Genomic DNA, 17,343 nt, shown 5'->3' with positions numbered 1-17,343 from the left:
AAGCCCCATCTTTCCCATGTATTTTGGGGCATATTGTGGTGCACTTTTCTCAGCATCTAATATAGTGGCAAGATATTTACTTCATTTTGTTCAGAATTTCATCTTCTAGCCGCTGTATGATTTTAGTATACAGGAAATAAATTATTAGTGATTTTTTTACTTTCTACACACTAATTCTGACCAAATTTTGTACATATTTTTATTTTAAAGTAAACAGTTTTATTCGCACGCTGATAATTTTGGTACAGTAAATTGCCATATATATGTACTGTATGCACAGAAAAAATCAGCTTGATATTTATTGTCATTTCGAAAATGATGGTACCAACGTAACAAAAAAATCTTGTTTTTGAGAAAACTGAGTTTAAAGTAAACAAAACCAACATATACTCAGAACAGCACTGCATGGAAAACATGTGAAAGCCGTGCAGCAGCGTCTCATGCTTGTCTTGGCTAACAACTTGGATGGTTGTCAGAGAGCCTTCTCTTTCAGCTAAAATTAGAAACAGTTCGTATCTCTTTTTTTTTTTTTTAAGTAAAAGCGCAGAAAACACACCGCTCGTAAAGGGGGTGTGTCGCTGACCGCTTTGCGTTCAGATAGCCTTTTCAGGTTGGTATAAATTGCACAGAATGGAGTGTGATACATCAAATGATGCAGAAAAGAATGGTTTTTTGCTTACCCTGTCCCCTTAATGTCATGATATGCTGCACAGTGTCAGAAAAACTTTACGAAAGGGGACACCCTGTTCTGCTTTATGACTGCAGCGACTTTGTGCATATGGTGCTTGGGCATTGATGCATTCTGGTCCTTACCTTATTTAATATCCCATATTTATTTGAATATAATGTGAGGTTGTTTTCCCAACATCCTTTTTTTTTTTCTAAATAGGACATAACTAGCCCCCATGTGACCACCGATTGTGTCACTCCATTTTTGACAGTTCTTGTTTCCTCTTTCTTTTGTGACACTGTATATTTCATTGTCACATGTTTTCAAGAAATCTTCAGTAGAAAGACAGCACTTGTGTTTTCCCTACTTTGTTCTTATTGCGGTATTATTTGTGCTATAAACTATGAATGCTTATTGTATGCAGTGTTTTGTTAACTTAATACATGCAGTCACCTATTGTGGAATTGTGGCGCGTCAACATTTCCTCTAGAGATGCATTTTCCAAGTGCTTGAGTTTCAGATGCTTTGTGTGTTTCTTTCTGTAAATATAATCAGTTTCATCATACTGTAGTTAGGTGTGTATGGTATTGGAAGGCTATCTTTGGCACCATATTTTCAGCAAAACAAGTTCAAGTAACATTTCTGCTAACACTTGCTATGTAAATTTTGAAACCCTGCGAAAACCAAGCAATGTAAGGCTACAGTGCTGTTGTGCTTCCTTTTCTGTTATGATCCCTTAATATGTTGCTCATAAAGCTTGTCCACTAGAACAGTGGTGAAGTGCTGTCTTTCCTTTGTGATGGGAGGTAACAGATGACCTCAGCTTGCACCAGACAATTTCTTTGCTGTGTATACGGGTTGGTGTAGTATGTAGTGTCTGTGTCACATGACTGTCTAAAATGCACATCTCCTTGCTTTCTTTTGTGCTGCCAGGAAAGAAGAAGAACAAGAGAGGTAACCTTGCATGTGAGATGTGGTTGTAGAATAGAATGAGCCATATTGTTTTCTACATTTCTACATCATTCCTATCAAGGTTGACGACTGGGCGTATTGGTATAGCAAATTAGAGGTTCGATTGCGCAACATTTTGACGAGACACACAGAGAGACACACACCACAGAGCACTACTTGCAACTATCGTTTTATTCCCTTGTCAGTGGAATAAATACAGGAAGATACTCAGGGGGAAGGGCAGTAGCGACAAAAAAAAAAATTTTTTTTTAAATTGTTTTGACAAACATTGCCATCTACCAATGCCAAGCCGGCTTTGTCATGTGATCGTTTTTGCTGCACTCGACATTGCGAAAAATGACCAGGATACGAAATTTCAGATTAGCGCATGAGGAAATCTCATTCCTTTGCACTAAGGGATACTGAGGGCGTGCTCACGCACATACTTCCCAAACGCGCAATCTCAGCGGCTTCGATTATCTCCTACGTTATTTGGCTGCCATCTTTGCTCACAATTCTTAAAGAATGGCCGACATCAGCAATCTCTACAATGTATCCCAAGGTGTCTGGCGACTGTTTTTGAAACGTTACAATCATGTTCCTTTAATCTTTCGTTTAAACATCATCCAGTCTGTCCGATGTACTTTCTGCCGCACTGAAGTGGAATGGAATATACCACTCCCTCAGTGCAGTCGACGAACTTCTTTCTGTGTTGTGTTTCACAGCCTCGTTTCTGTGTGGCACCTGCCTTTACCTTTGCACACATGCTCAGCAATTTTTCCGGTGCAGAAAACACCACTTTTACCTCGCATCTTTTACCAATTTTCTTTACTCGGTGTGCGATCGAATGAATGTACGGCATCACCACTATTTTTTCTCGTGTGCTTGGACCGCAAGGCTCCTTCCCAGATAACGGTGCCCTGGTTCTGATTTCCTTGAGCAAACATTGTGCCACAGATACTAATACATGGAAAGGACAAGCTGCCTTCATGAGCCTGCGCGTTTGCTCCCGAAAGCTGTCAGCAATGCTATGATGGCACGATTTTTGCAACGCGTTTCTGTAACACAACTTAACTATGCCTCGTTTTACGATTTTCGAATGCGCAGATTCGAAGGGCAAAAGAGGCTTATGTGCACGCGGTTCGTATTGCCAACAACAATGACTGGAGCCCAGACTTAGTTTTAAGTCAAGAAACCTAATTGCTCCACCGTCTGACTCTTCACTTGTGATCACCAATGGCTCTAGCCCCTCTCTGAAAATTCTTTCAAGGTGTGTCAAACGATCACGTGACAAAGCCAATCAAAAGCGATCACATGACAAAGCCGGCTTGGCATTGGTAGATGGCAATATTTGTCAAAACAATTTTTTTTTTTTTTGTCGCTACCGCCCTCCCCCCTGAGTATCTTCCTGTATTTATTCCACTGACGAGGGAATAAAACGATAGTTGCAAGTAGCGCTCTGTGGTGTGTGTCTCTCTGTGTGTCTCGTCAAATGTTGTGCAATCGAACCTCTAATCATTCCTATGTTTCAATATTAAAAAGAAACGGTTAATTTCATTTTCTTTTCTTGACTTCATGAAATATTCTGTTTCATTTTGTGGAGGGCTGCCTTACGGCATAGAACAAAAAAGCATAATATATGAATGCAATCCTGCATCATGCAGGAAGTCCAGCAAGAAGTCCATCATATGGTTGTTACTAGCTGTTGCTACTAGCTTTGTAATGTTAAGGCCAATTTAAACTCCATTCTGCACCACACTACTATCCTGAATTCTGACCAAGAATGCCTAAAATATTTTACTGCAGAATAATTTATGAAGAGCAGTGTATATGATATATTAAGTGTTTATTAACAAGAAATCACAACCATTCATTCCAAAAACATGCTTAACCACACTATATAGAAAAAGATAAAAAAGGTATGGCCCACAGACTCGGCTCATCCTTAGCCATTCTTACCGGAAACGCACAGACATGGACAGCTCATCAAAGGCACAGGCCTAGTTAAGACCCTTTCCTCAGTAATAAACACCAGTCAGATTCTCGACAACATCTGTCACTTTCTTGTGTGTGCATCTGTGAGCAGCTTGTCAAAGCTAACTGGTTGCAGTGCTCACACCATTGAATGTACATCACCCCCTGCACTTCCTGAACTTGTGAGTGTGCCTTGTGCAGTGGAGGATACGCCTGGAGACTGCACGTCGGACACAGGCAGCTTCCTGGACAAAATAATAGTGTTCTGCAAGCAAATACCCTACAACGTGGACAGGTTCCTCAAGACTGCCTACAACATTCAGGTCAGTGCGTATGCGTGTAAGCACATGCAAGGGTGGCACGCCAACCTGCATGAGGCATGACAACGGGAGATGGCCTTTGAATTGCTATGCAATTGCAGAGCAGCATTCTCCAGCTTCTCCTTGTACTAAATATATCCTTTTTCTTATTCACAGTTGTGAGGGCTTGGCCATGGCGTGCACTATTTAGGCAAATGCTTTCTCATTTCACATAGATATGTGTGCTAGCATTAGCGCCTCCAAAGAACCAGTCCATTTGTAGTGTTTGCAGGTCACCACAGTGATAGCTCATGACAGTAACGGCACGGCAAAGGTTCTCTTGCAACAGTTGTGTGGACCACATCCGGCACTCGCACTATGCGAACTATTGGTGGACACTATCAATGCACACGTATATTGCGACTGGGTGCTTCAGTTATTGAATGGAAGACATCACGTCTAGAGTCCTGCGTAAAAGTATGGGAGCTTTACGTGCTTTCCCTGACTGCATGCACCGGCACATTCTGTTTACCAAAGGATAAGCAGGGAAATGCCTTCAAGTATGTGCCTTCCCTCGACACCTCTGCCAGACCGATTGGCTGTGGCCATTTCTCGCACACAAAAGCACGCTAGAGACTATCCATCGACGCCAACAGTCGGGCCAAACAATCACCGGTTGTGTTCAGCGGTAGCATCTAGTAGTGCACATGCTTGGACAAGTTGCAGCATGCAACTGTCCAGCATGCAACTGCGTGTTGCATGCATGCAACATGCAGAACGAGCTGCCGCCTTGCCTACAGCACTTCCCTTTTTCTACCTAGATGCTTTTGCTGAGCAGTGGCCAAGTGGTAGCCGCAGCAGCCCTGCACACTTGTATGCATAAGTGGGACTACATTGTGCAGTCAGCATGACTACGTGATGCCATTGTGTAGTCATGTCACGACTACATCACGTAGCTAGCATTAATGGAGTTTGCATGTAGTCACAGACAACACTACATGTTGCATAATGCTTTTTATTGTGATGTCAGTGTGCATTTGCAACATGATGCTGTCAAATTCTGACAACCACTCACAGGGCCCGATATTCAAATGCCTTCAATTCTCACCTGTAAGATTCTTAAAAGAAAGAAATTGTATAAACATTACCCCCAGTGTCAAAGACCAACTTTCTACATTGCGTGTGTTCTGCCGCTGTTTACTTCACACATAATTGATTTCTGATCTACACAAACTCCAATTTTTCAACCCGTTAAAGAACACAAACTGGCAGAAAAATATACCTGAGTTTCCTACCGCAACAAAGAATAGAGGGTGTATATTGAAATTCAATCAATTTTTAAAACTTGTTTTAGTATGATGACCTGGTAAATGTGAAAAAGTAATTTTCAGTGAAAACGTACAAGTTGTAGAAAGCCTCTATCAGGAGCACCTTGCCATGTGCCAAGCTTCTAATACTTCCTTCAGGTTTTATTACACACAAAAGCAGGCACTGCACAAGAGGAACTGAAAAGACAAGTTGTCGACGAAGTCTTTGTTGAAGCAAACAACAAAGGTGTAAGTAAATGCAAGCGCCAGAAATGTGTGCTTTTTTGGTTTAGACGGTAGAAATGGAAGCCTGGCAAAGCCTGTGCGTATCAGATATGTTCAGATTGAGAACTTTATTTCCAACAATTTGTTGGGGGTCCTTCAGGCAAAAAGCTGTTTCAAACAGCTTGAAAGTGCCTGAAGGCCCTTCATGACACCACAACAGTCAGTCTAGAGGACAAGAAAGCGAATATATTATTATATAAGATTGTGGGAAGATGTGTGGCTTATGATCTCCCACAGTCTTTATTACTCGTCAGTCGAACACAGACAAAATCGCTGAACGTAGCTAGACCGATCGTGTCTTGGTCGAGCGTTGGCTCGAGCGCGCGGCGCGCGGAGCTGCGTGCTTAGACTCCAGTTCGTTATCGTCGATTAAATGCCAATGGCTCGCCATAAGGTGATTAAAATGTATTAGAAATAACTGGTGTTAACAAAATATTGCTAATTGCATAGAGTTATAAAGTGATGAGAAAGAAATGCACGTTGCCACTGAATGCCACGACAAAACTAGCATAAACGTATTGAGTATACCAAAGACAGATTGGAACTGTATCATAATAACGTCCATTTAATGTTAGTGAAAATCCATCTAAGAGTTCTCTCGTACAGGCTCGGATGAAGAAAAGAAAACATGGAACAGTTTTATGTACAAAAAGGGTGTCACACCTCTGTCCGGGTAAAGGCAGTAATACCTTGGTTTTCGTACTTCTTAATAAGTGAAGACACATTATAGCTTAGTGATTGCATTAAATAATTAGTATGTCGATATGGCACAAGCCACCTTTCCTGGCTGCGAGTGCACGAGTGACTTAGCTGTCATTGTATCAAGAGACAACAATAAGTAGCATGAATAAGAACTTGTTTCATGCTGTTTTCTTGTTTTGCATAGTGGTACCCTCTAGCAGTGAACACTAGCCAGCTTGATGTTGTAAGCCTTGCCATATTCATTTTGTAGCTTGTCCCAACATTGCCCTGCATCTCAGTCATTGCTCTTTATAAACCCTCAGCAGGATGTTCCTCGTGACACTTGTCCACTTTGTGGCACTTCTGCTAGGAAGCAAGAGTGAGGAACAGTGGTGAAATGCTGCTCGGGAACTGTGCCTCATGCAGGGCTTCAGTGCCAAGCTGCTGAATCAGCAGCTGCTCAAGTCCGAGATGTACATCAAAAGCTGCTCAAGCAGACGTCTGCGGGCAGCCTCTGAGAGTGGCCTCCCAGGCTCCTGCTACCACCTGGACGTGACCTCTGCATACCTGTCGGTTAAGGAAAGCAAGAACAGAGGGGAGCGTGCCATGTCGGTAGGCATCATCCCCCTGGCCAACTTCCACTCCGAGATCCTCAGCGCCGAACAGGTGGGAAGCAACCCTGCAGCTCTTATTCTATGCTGTGGGTTGGGGGTTGAGGGGGATGAGTAACTCGCACTCGTAATAAGCAGTGAGAACCTACTGCTCCACGCTCTACCAACAAGGATAGGCAGGTCTACATTGTTACATTGATGTGACAGTGCACTTGCAGGCAGTCAGTGACAAAGGACTTGACAGAGCAGTTTATTGGGCCAAACCAAACTCTAAACCAAAATACAAAATTTGATGGTAGCAATAGCAATAAGTGTGGATGGTAGTCATCAAATTGAATGACGGCACTTGCCGACTGGTTGCTTTTATAGATGCATCATGAAATCTCCCAGATGCACTAGCCGTGACCAGGCAAATTTCAGAGCTTGCCACAAACAATCCTACAAAATTTAACAGGCCCACAGCAAAGGCACACACTGAAAGGGAATGATCGCGACTGTGAAAGAACTAAATGAAATTCATGTGGCAATATGTATGAGCAGGTCACTGACTGTCACGGCTTGTCACCCGTTTGCCGTCGGCACGAAGTCGTCGACGGGGTATACAAGCCGGTTGGTTGTTCTGTACTCAAGCGAACACAGCGAAGGAGCCAGAATCAGGAGAAAAACAGCAAAAAATTTTATTTATCAACTGACAATGACACAAAGATTAAAAGAAACACAAGAACACTAACACACATGCCCATCTAGATCAATGATGAGTACAAAAGAAATACAATGAACAGTTAACAGTAAATATAGAAATTAACACTACACAAAACACACTTAACAGTGTTCAACTAAACAGAGTTCAAAAGAAAACAAATGATGGCGTACGCATGACCGGGCAGCTACAGCAAGTGCATAAAGCGTGGAGTCGAGCTAACTTGAGCTAACTTGAGGGCTAACTAACTAACTTGAGGGTTGAGCTAACTTGAGGGGAACTACCGTGAGCTTGGTTGCAGACGCTGGTTTGTCGTCTCTCGCGCCAACTACCTAGTAACTCGCAGTTTAGACGCGGCTAGGCGGCCCAGACCATACTGGACGGCACTGGCTCTTTCGGGCTTCTCAGCAGATTGTAGGCTCAGCTTCTAGACTGCCTAGCTTGGTCTAAAACCGGCGTTTAAATAACTCATCCTTTCCCTAGTTCCCTGTGTTGGGGGCAGATATTGATGACGATCCAATCAAGTTCACCCACTTGTATCCCGGCTCCTCCCGAGGTCTTGGCTGCGCTCCTTTTAATTAGGGGCGAGGGAATGGGTGATTGCTCCCTGCATTTAGAGGTCACGCACTCGTATTGCACTATGCACGCACACCCTTGAGCCCGTCGCGGGTTTCTATTGTTTGGTCACAAACACAGGAGAAACGACGGCAGCCAGCCATACGGCGCTGTCGGCACACATATACTGACAGCAATTTGTGGACGCAGGATTGCACTGAGGCACCACATACACTGTCAGGACTTCGTGGACACAGGATTGCACAGACACACCACATATTGTGGAGTATTCACACCCCGCCTTCTTAGTAAGCTTCTGAATGCACGCGCGGGGTAGTGAACACACAGAGGTTCCTACAAGAAGCTGTGGGGGCGTCACAGTCGCACCAACGACACAAAGACAATAATCTCTAAACCTTCCTTGAACTTTTCAGCTGCTTGCCTGAGTGGCCGGCAATACCCGTCTTGCTCGCCGGTCCTCGTTTCCATGACCTTTTGGCACCCGTTGATCGGTGCTTCGCCGAATCAAATAATGCCGCATCGGGACACTGACCAATGTCAAAAAACAAAACTTGGCATTTTGGGATCTGCACAGATTCCTTGCTTGCAATGAGCTGGTCATCACAAGGTCACTTTATATAAGCTTGATCACTCTTCCCAGGGTTTGAGATTCCACATTGTCCAGATTGCCTTGTGGCCTCATTAGCATGTTTGCTGTTGTTTGAATGCTGCTTCATTTTTTCCAGTTTAGTGTGCGGTGCACATTTTGAATGTGCTCTGTGATGGAATTTGATGCCATGTCGTTTCTGGCGCCATTGTTTTTTGTATTGTTTCAATGGTGCCTTACGTTCACGTTTGGGGAGGATGGTCTGAGGCTGAGATTGTTGTATACAAGAAATCGTGCCAACTGCATTTGGCCGGGGCTCGGCTTGTACGTCGTTACCAACTTGGGCAGTCGCATTTTCGAAGACACACACAACTTGCCGCACATCTGGTGGCTTGGCTTGGTTAAAACTCTGGCCCCGGCTCAAAACCATTTCTTCTGCCATAGTTTCTGGACTTCGAAGCAAGGTCTGCTTCATTCCTCTTTCTTTGAGCAAAGAATTCAGCTTTCTTTCCTGGAACATCTCCTGTGATGATTTCCTTCATCTCGTTTCTTGGTTGGCACTAACCTGAGCATAAAACTGTAAACATAACTGGGAACTATGAACATAAAACTGTAAACTGTAAACGGAACTGTAAAATCTAATACACACTTAGAGAAGAAGACTTCATTCTGCGGGCATTTTACCATGTGCTTGCACCCTTCGATGCATCATTGCAAAGAGAGAGAGAGAAAGACAAAGGAAAGACGGGTCTCGGCAGAACACTTTAGGCGTCAGTAGGGTGCACATTGGAAGGCGACAAATCTTAGGCTCCCGGCACCCACTTGTCGGCATTCCCCAGCGCAGTCTGCGCGGGCACTGTCGGTGCCATTAGACACTTGACGCTATGTTTCGGTATGCCACGTTGCATCACCGCAACCTTGACACAGCACACAAAACAAACATCACCACACCGTCATGTTGATACCAGTCGCACAAATGAAAAACGTGGCCTACTCGCAGCGTCGTGCACGAAGAAACAAACAAATCAGCTGCTGGATTGTCCTGACATGGCTTACTAAGCTCAGATTGGAACTGCTGTAGCCATGAACCAGGCAGAAACAATGATGATGAGCGGGGATTTGCAGTATCACCACTTCGTGGGGCAGAAAGGAGGCTCCGTTCAAAACAAAAATGGCATTCAGCAAGTCAAACCATCCACCGGTCAGAGTCTGTGCATGGTGCTTTCGATCGTTGTCTCAAGGAGTGTCCAAAAAATTAGATGAGAGGTTGCAAGGTGTCCGAACTTTTGGCAGTTGTTATACATTATGGTCTATGGGGAGAATGGCGGTGCTGCGAAGCTGGCCGAATAATCGGGCAAGTCCGAATTTTTGGAGTCCGGAAAATCAATCGGCGACTGTAGTCATAAAAGATGGCAGCAATTTCTTCGGCTCTGAACTCATTTACTTTGACAGCAGCATTATCCCACAAGTGGAGACTAAATTGTTTTGGTTGCCTGCTTCTTCCTCAAGTACCTAGCTGTGTCCACCTACAGTAAAAGCTCGTTAATTTGAACTCGTGGGGGACTGAAAAATTGTTCGAATTAAGCGGAGTTTGAATTAACGAGCGGGCGGCAAAAAAAAAAAAAAAAAGATGGCCATTGCATTTGGCTGCTAGGGCCGAAGCCAAAATAGCCATATCTGGGATTGTCATCGAGGAATACGCACTACTACTCTTCGAGGTCGGCGATTGCGGGTATTAAAATCATGCGAGTCCAAACACCAAAGGAAATAAAGATATCCAATCAATTTATGCGCCTGGAACTAATGATAAATGTACCCACGTGAGCGTCAGGCTTAATGATGAAATATGACACTATTTATGCTTCAAAAACATGTTTATTAACAAAAGAATAATGATCGAAGCATATCAACATGAAAAATAATCGGTGATTTGCATTTGCTTGCGCTTTCTTCGCCGCGACTCGAGAAGCATTGTCTGCAACTTGCCCAACATCTCCAGCGCAGCATCCGAATTCTCATCGGTGGAGAAATAGCGCGCAGCCAGATCGAGTCCCGATGCTGCTTCACATGCGCTCGGAGGAGGCAACGGATCGTCCTCTTTGTCGGACTCGTCGTCGCTGTCAGGCGTGCTCGCCGCGCGTGAGTCGTGCTGCTGACTGGACGCAGCCTCGATAATCTCGGCGTCAGTTAAAGGCCCCGTTAAGAGACCACGTTCAACCGCCTGCAATATTTCAACTTTAGTCTTTAAATCCTTTGCCGAGTACTTTCCACGGCTCGCCATGATCGGCACAGTCGACGAGACGTCAGCGGCGAGATACCACACAAACGAGCAAGCTCATGCAAAATGCATTCCACCGATCGCAGCCGCCGCAGCGCAACGAAAACCTGAAACGGCTTGCTCCGGAGCATCGGCGGCGGCGGCGCCCGCGCGTCAGAGAAAACCTGCTACGGCATGCGCCAGAGAGTGGTGTGCAGCGAGCGATGAGCGAGCGCGGCTTCGGCCGCTTATCTGTTTTTTCTGCCAGCGTCCGCTGCGGCGTACGCGGTTGTTGCGACGCGCGTCTTTTCTTTTCTTTCTTTCCTCTTATCTTTGAACTCTCCTCTATCTGCACGCGGCAGCGGTGATGGCTCGGCCTGAGCCAATCGGCAGGCCCGTGCACTTTCCTTTTCATCCTTCCCTCAGTCGCAACAACAACAACGCCGGAGGCTCCAGCAAGGAAATTGGCGGCTCGCCTCGTGCGTGCAAAAATGCGCGCTGGCTTATTTATTCTCGTCGCTGTGCATATTAAAAAAAAAATTCAATGCATTGTACTCGTTACGAGGCGACTTCTATTTACGAGAAGCAATGTCGGCTGCCGGCTCGAATTAACCGACGTGAGTACCGGTACGTTCGAATTATCGGGCGTTCCGGCCCATTGATATACATAGGGCTTTGCAGGGACCCGGGCATCAGTTCGAATTAAGCGATTTCGAATTAACGAGCTTTTACTGTACTACATGAAACTGAAAGGTCCCAGCGGTTAGGGATTTTTTGGGGAAGGGGGGAGGGAGATAGGTTGTCGTTGTATAAGTACTTATCATTTAAACTAACAATATAAAGCTAATATTTATTATAACATTTAGGAGGTAATGGGAATTTCTGATAGTACAGAAAGGGTAATGTGGAATAGATAAGTGCTGGCCTTTTCTTCTTTGTGATGTATGCAACCTACTTCATGTTCACATAGTAGTGCATGTTGTGAAAATCAAACTACGTACATAGACTGATGTAGTTCATCATGTTGAGACTCCCCTTGTCTAGATGGATTTTTTTTATTTATTTATTTATTTATTTATTTATTTATTTATTTAGTCATACTGTTAACCCTCTGTTGAGGGTTGTTACAGGGAGGGCACAAGGAATGAAGTTTACATTCAATTTTAACCTAATTCACTTGTTGACATTTCACAATGGTCAACTAACAAGTGACAGCATATTTATCGAAATGCTTATCTAGGAATAGTTGAAAATTGCATACATTGTTGTTTTTTTTTACACACTGTCATCCGGTAAACTGTTCCCACAAGTTTATGGTGTCAGGAAAAAAGGAAAATTGAAACAAATCAGTACAGGCTTGTACTGGTTGCACAAGGAGAGAGTGGGTTGTTCACAGGCATCGGTTTTGAAGCTGGTGCTTTATATATCTGTCTTTATTTATTTTCACCTTTCCATGTAATATGTGAAAAAACTATTTCAATCAACACTTCTGTCTTCTTACTTCTAGCGGCTCTAAATTGCATGCCTTTAACATGCTGCTACCGAGTCAATGTGCCTATATTTTGAGCACATAAGACGTACTGAAATTTGCTGGATACATTCCAGTTTTGTCTTAAAAACCTTCTGATGCGGGTTCGAAAGTGCACTAGCATATTCTGGATCGGATGGATATAAATCCTGCATGCCATTAATTTCACCTCTCTTGTCGCTTTTGGTATTTTCTTGTTCAGAAAACATAGTTTTAGATATGCCGACTAACGGAAGTTTTCTGCATGATGACGTCAATTTAATTTATCCATAATTGTTGCACCTAAGAAACTAGTCGCGTCCAGAATTCTTTCCCCAATTTTATTCAAGCAAAAGCGGAGTCTTCATTTTTGTTGTGTGAGTCTGAGTGGATTTTTTTATAATTTATTTCCATATCCCTCATTTCGTACACCATGAACCTAATGATTGAAGGGAGTGGTTAATTTTAACCTAGTCATCTCTGTGTGCAACAAGACAATAAATTAAAGAGTTGATTGACAAAAAGCTCATTTTGGCAGGTGATTTGACAAGTGAAGAAATGTCACCTACATATAATACATATAACAGGAACAAGAGGGGCCCTAATACACAGCCCTGCAGTGCTCTTGAATAAACCTCCAAATTACTCGACACACTGCTTTTTTTTTACTTAACAGCTTGTTGACGATGTCATAGATATGATTCAATCCAACCGAGTACCTGTATACCAATTCTTACATTGCGAAGTTTAAGAATAAGCTTATGGTGGTAGACTTCATCCAATGCTTTTGCAAAGTCAATGCATATAATATCGATTTGCTGACTTGCATCCAGAGCAATACCAAAATCAGTTGAGTAATGGTAGAAAGACCAGAACTGAATCCATGCGGAAAGTGACATAATAAATAATTTTTTTCTGGGAACTGGTGGATATGTTTTGCTATTATGTGTTCGATCAACTTGCAGCACACAGATGTAATGTAGATACAGGTCTAGAATTATTTAATAACGATTGGTTGCCCCCTTAAATATAACAATTGCACTGCGCCAGTCTTGGGGTAAGGAGCAACACTTCAAGGATTTTTGAACCTTTACAGTAAGATAATGAGAGAACTGCTCTGCGCATCATCACAAAAATAGTCTGTATGCTGTCAAGCCCAGAAGACTTTGTGCCTGACAACAGTAGCTGGCTAAATATTCCTTTTTGCATAATGCAGATCTCTTCCACTAAGCACGGCAATAAAGAAGCCAACTGTATTGCTCGGCATCGTCTTAGCTTTTTACTGAACACTGACTAGAGATACCTATTGAACCTGTCAGCAATTGCACACTCCTTCACTGCGATTTCCTTTACATCTAATATCTGCTCAAGTCTCTCATCCTTATCTTTGCAGAAAAGCCAGAATTTTCTTGGTGAATCCTTCAGAAAGCTAGCGAGTGTTTTATTAAAAAGTATTTGCCTAGACTGCCTCAGCTCTGTCTTTAGGTTTCTTTTAGTGCTTGAAGTTTGAGCTGCCGCAGCTTTCCTTTCGTGCAGTCTTTTTATCTTGTGTTTCATGTGAATGATGTTTCTATTTATCTACAGATTGCGTCGTTTTGTTCTTTCAGCCCGTGTGGGTATAAATTCCTGTAGACTGTGTAGAACTATTTTTTTTTAAACATCTCTGCAACTCTTTAACAGATTCTGTTTCTGACGTGCTCTCGAAATCATCAGGTGGCATTTCCAAATAATCAAGAATAGATGTATCATCTACATCGCAAAAGTCTTTAACATAAGCATTTACATAGGGTCTTCTTCTTACACTGGTGCCACACATCGCATTCATAGAAATCCTTCTTGGGACAGATGTGCAATCTCCGACTGATATAGCATAATCAGACACTTTACGAGAGATTAAAGCCAAGTCCAACAAAGACTGCACCATAAGGGCAACTCCTGTGTAACCTTTTACAATTTGTCTCGGGGCAAGAGAAAGCATGGCTTCTAGTAGTATGTCAGCACAAGCAGTTCCTAATTGAAGTCACCAGCCATTATTAGCCTTGTATTTTCATTTACTTGAGCACACAAAAACATGCCCAAATCTTCCAGGAACTCGGGCACAGTGGAAGGCGGTCCGTACACGACTCCAATAAGGTAGACTGCATTAGCATAATTTACCTTGCACCAGACCTTTTCTGATAAGGAACAATTTACTTTTGTTACTGTAACAAGCATGTGATGCCCCCTCAGGCATAATCTTCGTTGGCCCGCCAGGCTCGGTGGCCTGCCAGGCTCGGTAGGCAACGTTGGTCACCACACCCAATAAACACCAATGAGCACGGCTGCTCGGTAGTCAGTCATCGTTGATCACCACCACGCTGTGGAGCGTCTGTCTAAGGGAGGGTGCCTCGAGCCCTCCCTTGTTCACGAACCCGGGTGGATCATGACAGTGGCGACGAGTACCCACAGATTGTCCCACGCCGCCGCGAGCAGCGAAACACTGGCCCCCATTGCTGCTGCCGTGCCGCTGTATAGAAGGCTCGAGCCGTTCGAGGGAGATGGGTCCGCCTGGCCAGTTTACGAGGAACAAGTCCACGTGTTCTTCCAGGCAAACGACACACCCGAGGCCAAACAGCGGTACACGTCATGCAGAAATCACCCCCTGGCTGTTCCCACAGAGACCCTGGTCCCGCCTGCATGTGGATATTGAGGGGCCCTTCAAGGGCCATTACTTCCTGGTGGTGGTGGACGCTTTTTCGAAGTGGGTGGAGGTTCTACCTGTCACCACTCCATCAGCAGGTGCGACCATTGCAGCGCTACGACAGGTCTTTGCCACCCAAGGGTTACCGGACATCATCGTGTCCGACAATGGTCCTGCTTTTGCCAGCACAGAGTACCTGGCCTGGCTGACGAAGAACGGAATATGCCGGATGATGGTTCCGCCGTACCACCTTGCTTCAAACGTTGCAGCCGAGCAAGTGGTACAAACCATCGAGGACAAGCTCAAGGAGAGCTAGACTGGGGATTTACGGACGCAGATTGCCTGGCTACTGTTCCACTACCGGACCACGCCCCACGATGTCACTGGCCGTGCCCCCTGTGAGCTCCTGTTGGGTCAGATGGCCAAGACACCCTTGGACGTCTTGCATCCGGACCTCCGATCCACAGTGCTCCTGAAGCAGCTGAAGCAGAAGCTGGCTGCTGACCGAGGGTGCCGTCCTGGGCCTTTGCTGGAGTCGGGAGCTCCAGTTTTCGCCAGGAACTTCCCTCCTGGCCCACCGTGGTCCACCGGACAGGTGGTGTCTCCTGCCAGCGCCTCATCGCTGCTCGTCCGCATGCGAGACGGAGCCACGTGGCACAGACACGCCGACCATGTGAGGCCTTGCCTCAGGACCTGGCCAGCACCCTCGACTGCTACTTCAGAGTTCCAGCCCGCAGGAGGACTAGCGGCAATGCCAGTCACTTCCAGAGGAGCACCGCCCACCTTGGAGGCGGCAAGCGTTGCCAGTGGTGCTGCGCCCATTGGGCCTGTATCGAGCCCATCACCACTCACAAGGCCGACCACTGCAGAACCTCCGGATGGAGCGAGGCTGGCTTAGGAAGCACCCGGCGTTGCCACACCCGGCCTGTCAACACCGGTGCCCAGGCGGAGTACTCGATGGCAGAGGCCACCGGACCATTACACGCCTGGGTAGCAGCCACCATCGACCTGGCTAGCACGCAGGCAGAGCCTCGCACTTTGAACTTGGACGTTTCTTTGTTGTCGACAAACAAACTGTGGGTAAGGGGGTGTAACAGGCATGTGACGCCCCCTCGGGCATAATCTTCGTTGGCCCGCCAGGCTCGGTAGGCAACATTGGTCACCACACCCAATAAACACCAACGAGCACAGCTGCTCGGCGGTCAGTCATCGTTCATCACCACCATGCTGCGGGAGCGTCTGTCTTATGGAGGGTGCCTCGAGCCCTCCCTCGTTCACGAACCCGGGCAAATCGTGACAGTGACAGGCAGGGCGAAGGCAGGGCAGAAGCATGCAGTCTTAATGGAACTAAAGAAGGCTTAAAATAAATGATAGAAAGAAATAGAAAGAATAAAATAAACACTCAAATAGACATCACGGTGGTAAGACACATTTGGGGCTAGTGTGAAGCTAACTAGTGCGCGAGTCCAGGCTTGCCACGACGGCAGGGACGCATAACAGTCTCGATGCGGAGACGCGGAGACAAGTTGGCGCAAGGAGTTGCGCCGGTCTCACCAAAGGTCATGGTGTAAGTTGACTGACCGGGCGACTGGAGCGCGCCAGCTCTGGCTTGGAGAGATAAAGCAGGCGGCTTGGTGGCACGAGTAGGCGGCGGCGGCGTTCTGGCCGGGCAGCTGGGTGTAGAGCTCGGGCCCGTAGCCCGACTGCTCTTGTCCTGCCTACGGGCACAGAAGCTTGAACGCCGGCCTCAGGCAGCAGGCGGCACGACAGACAGGGGCGGCGTTCTGGCCGGGCAGCTGGCGTAGAACTCGGGCCCGTAGCCCGACTGTTCTCGTCCTGTCCACGGACAGAGAAGCTCGAACGCCGGCCTCGGGCAGCAGGCGGCATGAGCAGATGGCGGGGGCGTTCTGGCCGGGCAACTGGGCGTAGAACGCGGGCCCGTAGCCCGACTGTTCTCGTCCTGCCCACGGGCGCAGGAGCTCGCCGACCTTGAGCAGCTGGCGGCACGCTCAGGTAGACTGGCGACGCACAGGAACGGGTTGGCAGGAGGCCCCGGTCGGGTGAAGTCCTGGTGGCTCGGGTCCGGAACCCAACGGCCCCGTCTTCAACTCCCGGTGGTTGACCTCCTCCTGGCGTCGCTTCCTGGAACTCTCCCGGCGTCTCCCCGGCGTCTCCCCTTCACACCATGCTTTTTCTTCTGTCTGGCCGATTAGGCATTTTCCGATTGGCTGCCTGACTCCCCATGGTCTTTCCTAATTG

General features: G+C 46.0%; 1 protein-coding gene across 3 annotated transcripts in view; it reads left to right on the top strand.

Moving 5' to 3' along the window:
- Positions 1 to 17,343, top strand: part of LOC126539920 (GTPase-activating protein skywalker-like) — a 58,010-nt gene that overhangs the window by 24,303 nt on the left and 16,364 nt on the right. For 2 of the 3 annotated variants that reach the window (XM_050186738.3, XM_055075714.2), the window contains 3 exons: positions 1,604 to 1,624; positions 3,797 to 3,918; positions 6,594 to 6,833. In XM_050186738.3, the coding sequence (XP_050042695.1) occupies positions 1,604 to 1,624; positions 3,797 to 3,918; positions 6,594 to 6,833 (383 nt within the window). The remainder of the gene's footprint in view (positions 1 to 1,603; positions 1,625 to 3,796; positions 3,919 to 6,593; positions 6,834 to 17,343) is intronic. The other variant, XM_050186739.3, reaches the window with a different exon arrangement.

This window comes from Dermacentor andersoni, chromosome 2 (assembly GCF_023375885.2).
Source record: "Dermacentor andersoni chromosome 2, qqDerAnde1_hic_scaffold, whole genome shotgun sequence".
Lineage (NCBI taxonomy): Eukaryota > Metazoa > Arthropoda > Arachnida > Ixodida > Ixodidae > Dermacentor > Dermacentor andersoni.
The sequence above is the reverse complement of the archived record's forward strand: the minus strand, read 5'-3'. Positions and strand labels throughout refer to the sequence as shown.